The sequence below is a fragment of the Mobula hypostoma genome, chromosome 7 (assembly GCF_963921235.1).
Source record: "Mobula hypostoma chromosome 7, sMobHyp1.1, whole genome shotgun sequence".
In the NCBI taxonomy this organism is placed as follows: Eukaryota; Metazoa; Chordata; class Chondrichthyes; order Myliobatiformes; family Myliobatidae; genus Mobula; species Mobula hypostoma.
Window position 1 is genome coordinate 184309534 of NC_086103.1, and position 12331 is coordinate 184321864.

The 12331-nt window shown below is 45.4% G+C and overlaps 1 protein-coding gene and 1 long non-coding RNA gene across 3 annotated transcripts in view; one reads left to right on the forward strand and one right to left on the reverse strand.

The window, feature by feature from the left end:
* clpb (ClpB family mitochondrial disaggregase) overlaps nt 1–12331 on the forward strand; it is a 210632-nt gene that overhangs the window by 61458 nt on the left and 136843 nt on the right. For both annotated transcript variants that reach the window (XM_063054713.1, XM_063054711.1), the window contains exon 5: nt 425–553. In XM_063054713.1, the coding sequence (XP_062910783.1) occupies nt 425–553 (129 nt within the window). The remainder of the gene's footprint in view (nt 1–424; nt 554–12331) is intronic.
* The window catches only part of LOC134349810 (uncharacterized), a 53356-nt gene that overhangs the window by 12498 nt on the left and 28527 nt on the right, over nt 1–12331 (reverse strand). The gene's annotated exons all lie outside the window — the stretch shown is intronic.

A 12331-nucleotide genomic window follows, 5' to 3' on the forward strand; every position in this document is an offset into this window, starting at 1 on the left:
TTATTATTACAATGATTATTATAGCAGGATTGCTGAGCACCACAGCTTGAAGGGCTGGAAAGGCCCATTCTGCACTGTTTTGCAATAAGTAAATAAATGTGGCTCCCAAGCAACTTCACAAACCATGTCATCTGTTTCAGTCAGTGCCCTGGGCAAACTCCCCTGACAGCTTTTTGACATATTGTTATGGAATTTGTTGCATCTATGTGAGACGGCAGGTAGACCCTCCCTCAGTACCACCCTTCCCACAGTGTGACCCTCCCTCAGTACCGCCCCTCCCACACTGTGACTCTCCCTCCCTCAGTACTGCAATTCCCACAGAAAGTCCTGCTGACCCAGAGTGGACTGACATGTGCTCCGTGCTATACAGTGAAGGTGCCCTGACGTGTGGAATTATTAAATCCTGCTGTGCTTTCTTTTGCAGTACTGGTGAGCAGGGAAGATGAGTTCAGCAACCGGTTGAACACACGGGCCAGTTTCCATGGCTGTACAGCCCTGCACTACGCTGTGCTGGCTGACGACTACCAAAGCACCCAGCTGCTGCTTGAGGCCGGTAAGAGCTGATCCTCAAATCATAAATCTCATGTCCAGTCAAACTCAAGTTTATCATCATATGGCATCCAAATGCTTCTCTAAAACGTAGGGGCCACAGTAGTGTAGCAGTTGGCACAATACTTTATAGCGCCAGCGATCGGGTCAATTCCCGCTGCTGTTCACCCCATTCATGAAAATGATTCCAAAGGGTCTCAGCCCGAAACGTCGACTGTACCTCTTCCTAGAGATGCTGCCTGGCCTGCTGCGTTCACCAGCAACTTTGATGTGTGTTCCAGAATTGAAAGGCTGTTTGATCCGTGGTGTTTAATGGCTCTGGACCGATATTCACTGAAAGTCAGAAGAATGACCTCATTGAAACCTATCAAATATTGAAAGGCCTCGATGGAGTGGTTGCAGAGAAAATGTTTCCTATGGTGGGGGAGTCTAAGACCAGAAGAGACAGCCTCAGAATAAAGGGGCGTCTTTAGCCAGACAGTGGTGAAACTGTGGAATTCATGGCCTCAGACGGCTGTGGAGGCCAAGTCATTGGGTATATTTATGATGAAGATTGATAAGAGATTCTTGGGAAGTCAGGGCGTGAAAGGTTATGGGGAGAAGTCAGGAGAATTGAGTTGAGAGGGATAATGAATCAGCCATGATAAAATGATGGAGCAGACACGATGGGCCAAATGACCTAATTCTGCTCCTATGTCTTATGGTCTTACTAGTTTTAGCTTTATTTGACACATGGGTGTGTAGTGGATGGGTAGGAAGGCTGTCATGTCTTGCAGAGGGATCTGGACCAGCTGGAAAAATGGGCTCAAAGGTGGCAGATGGAATTTAATGTAGGCAAGTGCGAGATGGTGAACTTCGGTAGGGCCAACCAGGGTAGGTCTGTGAATGGTGGGGCACTGAGGAGTGCAGTAGAACAAAGGGATCTGGGAATACAGGTGCATAATAATTGAAAATGGCTTCACAGGTAGATAGGGTCGTAAAGCTTTTAGCACATTGGCCTTCATAAATCAAAGTATTGAGTGTAAGAGATGGGATGTTATGTTAAAGTTGTAAAAGGCTTTGGTGAGGCCTGGTTTGGATTAGAGTGTGCAGTTTTGGTCACCTACCTATAGGAAAGATATAAACAAGGTTTAAAGAGTGCAAAGGAAATTTACAAGGATGTTGCCGGGTCTGGAAGACCTGAGTTAGATGGAAATATTGAATAAGGTACGATTCTATCCTTTGGAATGTAGAAGATTGAAGGGAGATTTGATAGAGATTTACAGAATTATAAGGGGTATAGATAGGGTGAATGCAGGCAGATTTTTCCACAAAGGTTAGGTGAAGCTAGAAACTAGAGGTCACAGGTTAAAGGTGAAAAGTGAAAAGTTTAAGGAGAACGTTGGGGGAAACTTCTTCACTCAGAGGGTGGTGAGAGTGTGGAACGAGCTGCCAGCTGTTTCTGTGCGGTACTTTTCTATAACATGCACATGGTAACATTGAAGCATATAGTGAAATGCGTTATTTGCATCAACAACCAGCACAGACCAGGGATGTGCTGGGGGCAGTACGCAAGTGTCGACACACTTCCAGTGTTAACATATGCACTTGTACCTAATCATTCCTTCTCATTCTTCCCAGAAAACATTATCACTTTAGATATACCACTTTAAATGCTTTCTGTGCATTACACCAATGATAGAGGTCTGTAAATTGGTTACGATTGTCACATGTACCGAGGTACAGTGAAAAGCATTGTTTTGCATGCTGTTCATGCAGATCTCTTATCACATAAGTGCATTAAAAACAAGAACCGAATTCAGAATAAATCAACCTGCAACGTCGACTGCTTATTCCTATCCATAGATGCTGCCTGACCTGTTGAGTTCCTCCAGCATTTCGGGTATGTTACAGAGCAAAGTGTTAAACTGAGAGAGGAAAGTACAGTGGAAGCCCATTGGGTGGTAGATTGTGAGGTCAAGAACTACAGTATCTTATTTATATATATTTTTGCATTTAGGTATACAGCTCAGGGTATTTGTTGATTGTTTAATAGTCTGATGACAGTAGGTAGGAACTGTCCCTGAGTCTAGTGGTGTGTGCTTTCAGGCTTTTGTATCTCCTGCCTGATGGGGAGGGGTGATGTGGTTGAAGGTTAAAAGAGAATGTCCGGGGTATGTAAGGTCCATGCTTATGCTGGCTGCTTTACCGAGGTAGAGAGAAGTGTAGACAGAGACTAGTTTCAGTGATGTACTGAGCTGTGTCCATAACTCTCTGCAGTTTCCAGTGGTCACGGGCAGAGCAGATGCCGTACCAGGCTATGATACATCTGGGTAAGATGCTTTCTGTGGTGCATCAGTAAAAATTTCTGAGGGTCAGAGTGGATATGCTGAATTTCTTTAGCACCCTGAGGAAGTAGAGGTACCGGTGTGCCTTCAGGTCATGGCATCAGTCCTTTTTTCCAACAAACACGAGGAAATCTGCAGATGCTAGAAATTCAAGCAGCTCACACAAAATGCTGGTGGAACGCAGCAGGCCAGGCAGCATCTCTAGGAAGAGGTACAGTGGACGTTTTGGGCCAAGCCCCTTCGTCAGGACTTACTGAAAAAAGAGATAGTAAGAGATTTGAAAGTGGGAGGGGGAGGGGGAGATCTGAAATGATCGGAGGAGGGGAGGGGTGGATCTAAGGGCTGGAAAGTTGATTGGCAAAAGGGATACAGAGCTGGAGAAGGGAGAGGATCATGGGATGGGAGGCCTGGGGAGAAAGAAAGGGGGAGGGGAGCCCAGAGGAAGATGGAGAGCAGGCAAGGAGTTATTCTGAGAGGGACAAAGAGAGAAAAAAGAGAGACAGGAAAAAAAGGATGGGTAGATAGAGAGATAGATAAATAAATAAATAAGGGATGGGGTAAGAAGGGGAGGAGGGGCATTAATGGAAGTTAGAGAAATCAATGTTCATGCCATCAGGTTGGAGGCTACCCAGACGGAATATAAGGTGTTGGATGCCATCAGGTTGGAGGCTCACCCCACTAGTCATAGTCATACTTTATTGATCCCGGGGGAAATTGGTTTTCATTACAGTTGCACCATAAATAATAAATAGTAATAGAACCATAAATAGTTAAATAGTAATATGTGAATTATGCCAGGAACTAAGTCCAGGACCAGCCTATTGGCTCAGGGTGTCTGACCCTCCAGGGGAGGAGTTGTAAAGTTTGATGGCCACAGGCAGGAATGACTTCCTATGACGCTCAGTGTTGCATCTCGGTGGAATGAGTTTCTGGCTGAATGTATTCCTGTGCCCAACCAGTACATTATGTAGTGGATGGGAGACATTATCCAAGATGGCATGCAACTTGGACAGCATCCTCTTTTCAGACAGCAGCGTCAGAGAGTCCAGTTCCATCCCCACAACATGACTAGCCTTACGAATGAGTTTGTTGATTCTGTTGGTGTCTACTACCCTCAGCCTGCTGCCCCAGCACACAACAGCAAATAGGGATAGGGATCCTGAGGGATAGGGATAGGGATCCCCTTGTCCTCACCTACCACCCCACCAGCCTCCGGGTCCAACATATAATTCTCCGTAACTTCCAATGGAGAATTATATGTTGGAATTCTCCAACGGGATCCCACCACCAAGCACATCTTTCTCTCCCCCCCATTTCTGCTTTCCACGAGGATTGCTCCCTACGCGCCTCTCTTGTCCATTCGTCCCCCCCCATCCCTTCCCACCGATCTCCCTCCCGGCACTTATCCTTGTAAGCGGACAAGTGCTACACATGCCCTTACACTTCCTCCCTCACCACCATTCAGGACCCCAGGCAGTCCTTCCAGGTGAGGCGACACTTCACCTCTGAGTCGGCTGGTGTGATATACCGCGTCCGGTGCTCCCGGTGCGGCCTTCTGTATATCGGTGAGACCCGACACAGACTGGGAGACCGTTTCGCTGAACACCTACGCTCTGTCCACCAGAGAAAGCAGGATCTCCCAGTGGCCACACATTTTAATTCCACGTCCCATTCCCATTCTGATATGTCAATCCACGGCCTCCTCTACTGTCAAGATGAAGCCACACTCAGGTTGGAGGAACAACACCTTATATTCCGTCTGGGTAGCCTCCAATCTGATGGCATGAACATTGATTTCTCTAACTTCCATTAATGTCCCTCCTCCCCCTCATACCCCATCCGTTATTTATTTATTTGTTTGTTTATCTATCTATCTATCTATTTATCTATTTATTTATTTATTTATTATTTTTTCCCTTATTTTCTCTCTCTTTTCTCTCACAGTAACTCCTTGCCTGCTCTCCATCTTCCTCTGGTGCTCCCCTCCCCCTTTCTTTCTTCCTAGGCCTCCTGTCCCACGATCCTCTCCCTTCTCCAGCTCTGTATCCCTTTTGCCAATCACCTGTCCAGCTCTTAGCTCCATCCCTCCCCCTCCTGTCTTCTCCTATCATTTCGGATCTCCCCCTCCCCCTCCCCCTCCCACTTTCAAATCTCATACTATCTCTTCTTTCAGTTAGTCCTGACGAAGGGTCTCGGCCTGAAACGTCGATTGTATCTCTTCCTAGAGATGCTGCCTGGCCTGCTGCGTTCCACCAGCATTTTGTGTGTGGTCCTTTTTTCCCTCGTGGTTATATTTCCAAGTTTTATATCATCTGTAAACTTTACACTTGATCTTAGCCAAAAGGCCAAGAAGCGATATCTGCAAACTTTGAAATTATCTGTCTTGTGCCAAAGTGGAAGTCATTGATGTAGTGGTCGTCATGTGGACCTCTGGGGGGCATCACCACCGAGAGGATCACTGGGGTCTTCCTCACCCTTATTTGTGACGTTTACTGAGAGCACTGGAAGACTGAATCGTTGTCGAGGATCCCTACCTCCCACCCCACAAACTCTTTGACCCACTACCATCAGGAAGGAGGTATAGGAGCATCAGGACTAGGACTCCAGACTGGGTAATAACTTCTTCCTTCAGGCTGTGAGACTAATGAGCACCCTGCCATTACTGAGGTCTCGTCACTAGGACAGTGAGCTGTTTACTGTTTACCTGTGTTTTGCACTACATGCATTTCAAGTTATATTTTATTAATTTATTTGTGGTAATATTTTGCTTTACATTCTTCTTAAGCCCACCACTCCTACTGGGGCATAGGCCACTGAAAACAGCTCCCCAGTCCTGGGCCAGTCTTTCCAATTGGCCCCAGCTATAGCCTTATCTTATGTCGTCCTGGCGAATATCCTTCCTCTGCTGGAGGAGAGGTGTTTGGGGCTTCTGCTGGCATTCCTGTAGCTCTGGGTTTTTCAGGATAGGTCTGCTGGCCCCGTGCACAATCCTCCTCCTTTCACAGCTGGTATGTTCTTTCATTTCATCGTATTTATATGCAGTTAGTTGACATTAAGCTTGAACTTTTCAACAAGCTAAATATCAGCTGCTGTCCATTCTCAGCTAATTTTGCATCCACACAGTCACCACCTTTTTAAATCCTTAGACCTCAGTTTTTCTAACAGATCTATTAAGCGGTACTTTGTTCAATTTCAGATAGGCAACAGCAACCACTCTTCCCTTAGCAACTTCAACTGCTGTTTTGTCAAAGAACTCAATCAAGCTAGTCAAACGTGATTTGCCTTTAACAAATTAAAGCAGGTTTTCAGTCATTAGCCTGTGTATTATTCTAAGCGCCAGTTAATTCTGTGCAGGTCTTTGTGTTTCCCAATACCTGCATTAGCCTGATCCATCTTTCATTGTACAGTGGTCATAGAGCCATAGAAGAGTGCAACACAGAAATAGGCCCTTCGGCCCATCTTGTCCATGCCAAAATAGTAATCTGCCTAGTCCCATTGACCTGCACTGGAACCAGAGCCCTCCGTGCTCCTCCCATCTGTGTACCTATCGATCTGTGTACCTATCCAAATTTCGCTTGAACGTTGAAACCAAACCGCGTATCTACCACTTCCGCTGGCAGCTAATTCCATACTCTCACCACCCTATGAGTGGAGAAATGATGTTTTCAATCACCTGGCATAGAACACAGGACTGCAGCAGAGTACTTTTCGGCCCACAATGTTGTGCAGACATTTTAACCTACTCCAAGATCAATCTAACCTTCCCTCCCAAGTAGCCCTCCATTTTCTATCATCCATGTGTGTATCTAAGAGTCTCTTAAATGTCCCTAATGTATCTGCTTTTACCACCATCTCTGGCACTTTAAGGTGATTGGAGGAAAGTGTAGGGGGGATGTCTGAGGTAAGTTTTTTTACACAGAGTCGTGGATATGTGGGAAGTGCTACCAGGGGTAGTCCAAGTGTCCCTGTATTACCAATCCTTCCATTAATTCATGGTTCCACAGCACATTGTACACAATCAGCAAAGTTTGACTTTCTGAGAAGGCTGAAGAGAGCTGGGCTATGCACATCTTTCCTCACCTGCTGCATAAAGGGCATCCTAACAGGTTGCATCACTGTATGGTGCAGAAACTGCTCTGCAGCGGACAGGAAGGCTCTACAACGGGTAATCAGAACTATCCAACACATCACCGGCACCAGCCTACCCACTGTCAAGGACATACCTACAGAAAGGTGCCAGAAAAGGGCCAGTAACATCATGAAGGATCCCACCCTGCTCACGGACTGTTTGTCCCACTCCCATCAGGGAGGAAGCTATGTAGCATCCACACCAGACCAACAGATTGAAAAAACAATTACTTTCCCCAAGCAGTAAGGCCCACTAACTCACCCGCAATCACCACTACTTTTCCTGTCAGTCACTTTATGTACAGACACTATGGACATACAATCAATCTATGTATATAAGTTATCTTATATATTTATATTTATTGTGGTTTTATTATTCTTGTGTTCTTTATCTTATTGTGCTTTTTTTTTCTGGTGCATCGGATCTGGAGTAACAATTAGTTCATTCTCTTGGGTACATTCAGAACCTTGAATCTTGAATCTCAGTTCAATGCAGATCAACTGACCAGCTGCTGGAAGAACTCAGCAGGTCAATTAGCATGATGGAATGGTGAAGCATAGCCTCAATGGGCTGAAGGGCCCAAAGCTGCTCCTGTGCCTTATGGTCTGAGGCCTCTTAAATATTGTATCTGCATCTGCCTCTAGCACCACCGCCAGCAGCGCATCACGTCCAGGTTACCATTCCTGCGTGTGTATGTTTGAGATCTTATGTGCGTACCTCTTTAGTCTAGAAAACACAGCAGCACCTCCACTTCCTAAGGAGTGTGAGGCCAGCGAACTATGTCCTTTTTATTATTAATGTGCTCTTTATCTTATTTTTTTAAATTTGTGGCATTGAATCCGGAGTAACAATTATTTTGTTCTCCTTTACACTTGTGTACTGGAAAGGACATTAAACAATCTTGAACCTTGATAATCTTGAATCAGTTGGGGTAAATGGAGACAGTTCTGTAACATTCCAGACACCCACCACAATTGTCTGCCCCACAATTCATGACCGTGACTATTTGACTAAGCACTTCAATAATTGATAGACCCATTGACTCACAATCCAATCGATCAGACCATCGCAACAAGCGATAAAATATTACACTTTAATAATGAAAAACATTATTTTTCCCTCTCACTTCCTCTGAACTCTGCCCTCCTTCACCAGGCTACTTTATAAAGATCTGACTGGCTATTGAACTCAACTCCCTCACCCACCTCTCTTTGTGGCAAGCAGGCAGCTGGTCAGGTCTTGATGTCTGCCGCTGTCAAACCACCCCCTTCTTTGGGTTCCTGGTGACGGCTCAACCTTTAGGACCTAAAGCCTTTGAGCAATTAGTCGCCACCCACAGGCCAGTCTTTATCTGCAGGTCAGCAGCTGGGTGACACTGCCGCACGTTTAGAGCCCTCGCCGTATAATATTTGATTAATAACCTCCACCACCGCCCACCCCTGTGGCTCCGCTTTCCAAACTCCTGTGTGAGCCGGATACGGAGAAGCTCCTTGCTCAGATCGATTGGATCATCTTTGGGGAAATCTATCCGTCACTGGTGTGAAATCGGCGCAGTAAATGATGGGGCTGACTTTCTAAGGTGCAAAGTTCACTGACTTGGGCTGTTTTTTTTCTCTCTCTCGGCTGCTCTATTGGAATTGGAAGTTTACGGGGGAGTGCGAGTGGGGCAGGATGAGTAATTCAAAAATCAATAGATGTCATAATAGTGGAAAAACACAATAAGTGGAACGGAATCTTTTTTTCTAAATCATTTAACTCTTGCGAGTCAAGGCAGCATGGCTTCAGTAGCTTCTCAAGATGCTGGAGGAACTCAGCAGGTCAGGCAGCATCTATGGAGGAGAATAAACAGTTGACGTATTATGTCGAGATCCTTCATTAGGATTGGAAAGGAAGGGGGAAGATGCCAAAATAAGGAGGTGGGGGTGGGTGAGGGGAAGCGGGGGAAGAGTACAAGCTAGCTGGTGACGGTGAGACCAGGTGAGGCCATTGTACGTCTTCCACCTATCCCCTCCCAACTTCTTACTTCAGCACCCCCTCCCTCCACTCACTTAGCTTCCCCCTCACCTGGTCTCAAGATGCTAGAGGAACTTAGTAGGTCAGGCAGCATCTCGGGCCCAAAAGTCAACTGTTTATTCCTCTCCATAGATGCTACCTGACCTGCTGAGTTCCTCCATTTTGAGTGTGTTGCATCTGCAGAATCTCATGTGTTTAGTAGCTGCGCATACGGGTGGAACAGGGGGAACTTTTCCAGCCCATCTGTTATTTGGTTACATTATGGCTGATTTACATCCCATCTCTGTTTAAGAACATAGGACAGTACAGTACCATTCCTTCAGCCCACAATGTTGTGCCGACATTCTAACCTACTCGAACACCTCCCTCCTACTTAGTCCTCTGTTTTTCCATCATCTTGTTTTTGTCTTCCTTAAACGTTCCTAATGTATGTGCCTGTACCAGCACCCCTGGCAGGGTGTTCCATGCACCCACTACGTACCCTCCCTTGTGATGTGTCCTTGCTCTAACAAGAATTCTGTTTATTTTGGAACTGAAAATACCTCTTCTGCTGGGCCCCTCGGTTGTGCCTTTGTTACCTGCAAGATCCCATTTCCAATGCTATCTCCCTCCCTTATTAACACGAGCTCTTCCAAAACTCTGCTGTTTGTGCCCTCACCCATCACTCAGTGCTTGCTGACCCACCCTAGTTCCTGGTCCAACAGTTGTAAAATTCACATTGTTGTTGTAGAAAAGTTACAGAACACTACAGCACAGAAACAACCCTTTGGCCTATCTACTCCATGCTGAACTATTAATCTGGCTAGTCCCATTGACCTGTACCCGGACCATAGCCTTCCATAACCCTCCCATCATGTAGAGTCAAGGAACATCACATCTACCACTTCCACTGGCAGTTCGTTCTACACTCTCACCACCCTCCGTGAAGACGTTCCCCCTCATGTTCCCCTTAAACATTTCACCTTTCATCCTTGGCCCATGACCTCTAGTTCTAGTGTCACCCAACCTCAGTGGAAAGAGTGGAGTATTTTCAGATCTCCCTGTCTCTGAGAAGCCTGCAGGTCACCAACTCTGCTTTCTTCCAGCATCGGAGATTGTACCTACCATTGCCTCAACTTTGCATACCTTAAACCTTTAAAGTTCATTACAGTCTTAAAACCTACCTCTTTAACCAGTTCTTGAACAAAATGGCCAAGCTCAAATGACTTGATCACTTTGCAGTACAATGAATTTTCTTCTGGTATTATTTCTTAGTACACTATGTATAATTTATGTTCTACTTGTGAATGCTGCTTGCCTGATGCCCCGTGTCTGTGATGTTGTTGCTGCAAGTAAGCCTTTCATTACATGCACGTGTTTGTGCGTATGACAGTAACCTCAGCTGGTGGTGTGGTAGCGTAACAGATAGCACATCACTTTAAAGCCCTGGTGATCACCATTCGGGATGCAATTCCCACCGCGCTCTGTAAGGGGTTTGTTTGTTCTGCCCGTGACTGTGTGGGATTCCTCTGGGTGCCCTGCTTTTCTCAACCAGAGACTGGTTGCTCTATCTTTGAGTTACCTTTTGAGCTTTGACACTCCCACATTCAAAGATGTACAGGTTAGGGTTGGAAAGCTGTGGGCAAGTTATGCTGGTGCCAGAAGCCTGGCTCTGCTCCCACGTTCCAAAGACATATGGTTACTGTTAGTGAGTTGTAGGCACATGATGTTGGCACCAGAAACATGGCGACTGTTGTCGAGTTGCCCCCACCACAATTCTCCATCTGTGTTGGTTGTCTATTTTTTGATGTGCATGTGACAAATAAAGCTAATCTTTACAATCTTTACCCTTGGCTACCAATATCAGCAGTCTTAATGATAAAGCCTTTTGGTTCTGCCTGTCACTGCTTGGTCCAATCACTGCTCATTACTAGCACTGGTTGCTCTATCTTTGACACTCCCACATTCAAAGATGTACAGGTTAGGGTTAGAAAGTTGCGGGCAAGTTATGCTGGTGCCAGAAGCGTGGCCCCCAGCACGTAACAAAAAAAGTGAAACAATCAACACATTTCACTGTATGTTCCGATGTACGTGTGACAACTAAAGATAATCTTTCATCTTTAGGAATTTAATTACTTATCTGATTTGTCCTTGATGACTCAGTATCAAATAATGTCAGATTGGGGTTCAGGTGAACTTACGGCGTGATATTTATCCCTTCACTAGTGTCAAGAAGAAATGATGTGGGAGCTTGCTGTGTCGAGCATGCTGTTATTTCCTAATGTTCCCTGTGCTTTGCAAAGTACCTGTTCTGCTTTGAAGAGTTTTAGACTTTCCTGAGCTTGTGACAGATTCTTTGTATGCTTCTGTGCAACTTTTAAGGCCATAAGACACAGGAACAGAATGAGGCCATTCTGCCCAGAGTCTGCTTCACCATTCTATCATGGCTGATTTACTATCCCTCTCAATCCCATCCTTCTGCCTTCTCCCTGTAACCTTTGACACCCTGACTAATCAAGAACCTGTCAACCTCTCTTTTAAATGTACCCAATGAGTTTGCCTCCACAGCCTTGTCTGTGGCAATGAATTCCACAGATTCACTACCCTCTGGCTAAAGAAATCCCTCCTCATTTCTGTTCTAAAGGGATGTCCCTGTATGCTGAGGCTGTGCCCTCTGGTCCTAGGCTCCCTCTTGATAGGAAACATCCTCTCCACATCTAGTCTATCTAGGTCTTTCATATTCGATATGTTTCAATGAGATTCCCTCGCGTTCTCTTATACTCAAAACAAGTACAGGCCCATGGCCATCAAACTCTCCTCGTCTGTTAACCTTTTCATGCCCAGGATCAGTCACGGGAACCTCTCATGGATCCTGTCCAATGCCAGCACATACCTTTCTTAGATAAGAAGCCCAAAACTACTTACAATACAAATGTGGTTTGACCAATGCCTCTGCATTACATCCTTACTTTTATATTCTAATCCCCTTAAAATGAATGCCAACATTGCATTTGCCTTCCTTATTAACGACTCAACCTGCAAGTTAACCTTTAGGGAATCCTGCACAAGGGCTCCCAAATCTATTTGCACCTCTGATTTCTGAATTTGCACCCCATTTCCAAAATAGTCTACACCTTTATTCCTTTTTCCAAAATGCATTAACATCTTAATTTACTTTTAACTAATAGGGACGGTGGAGATTCGGATGAATTTCGTTAGCACAGCTTTAGCACTAATGCAAAAAGGAGGGAAATTTGTTTACATCCTAGTCTTTCTGATGTAAATATGACCATCTGTTTTCGTGTGCATTCCTTGCGAGCACAGAAGTGCAGAA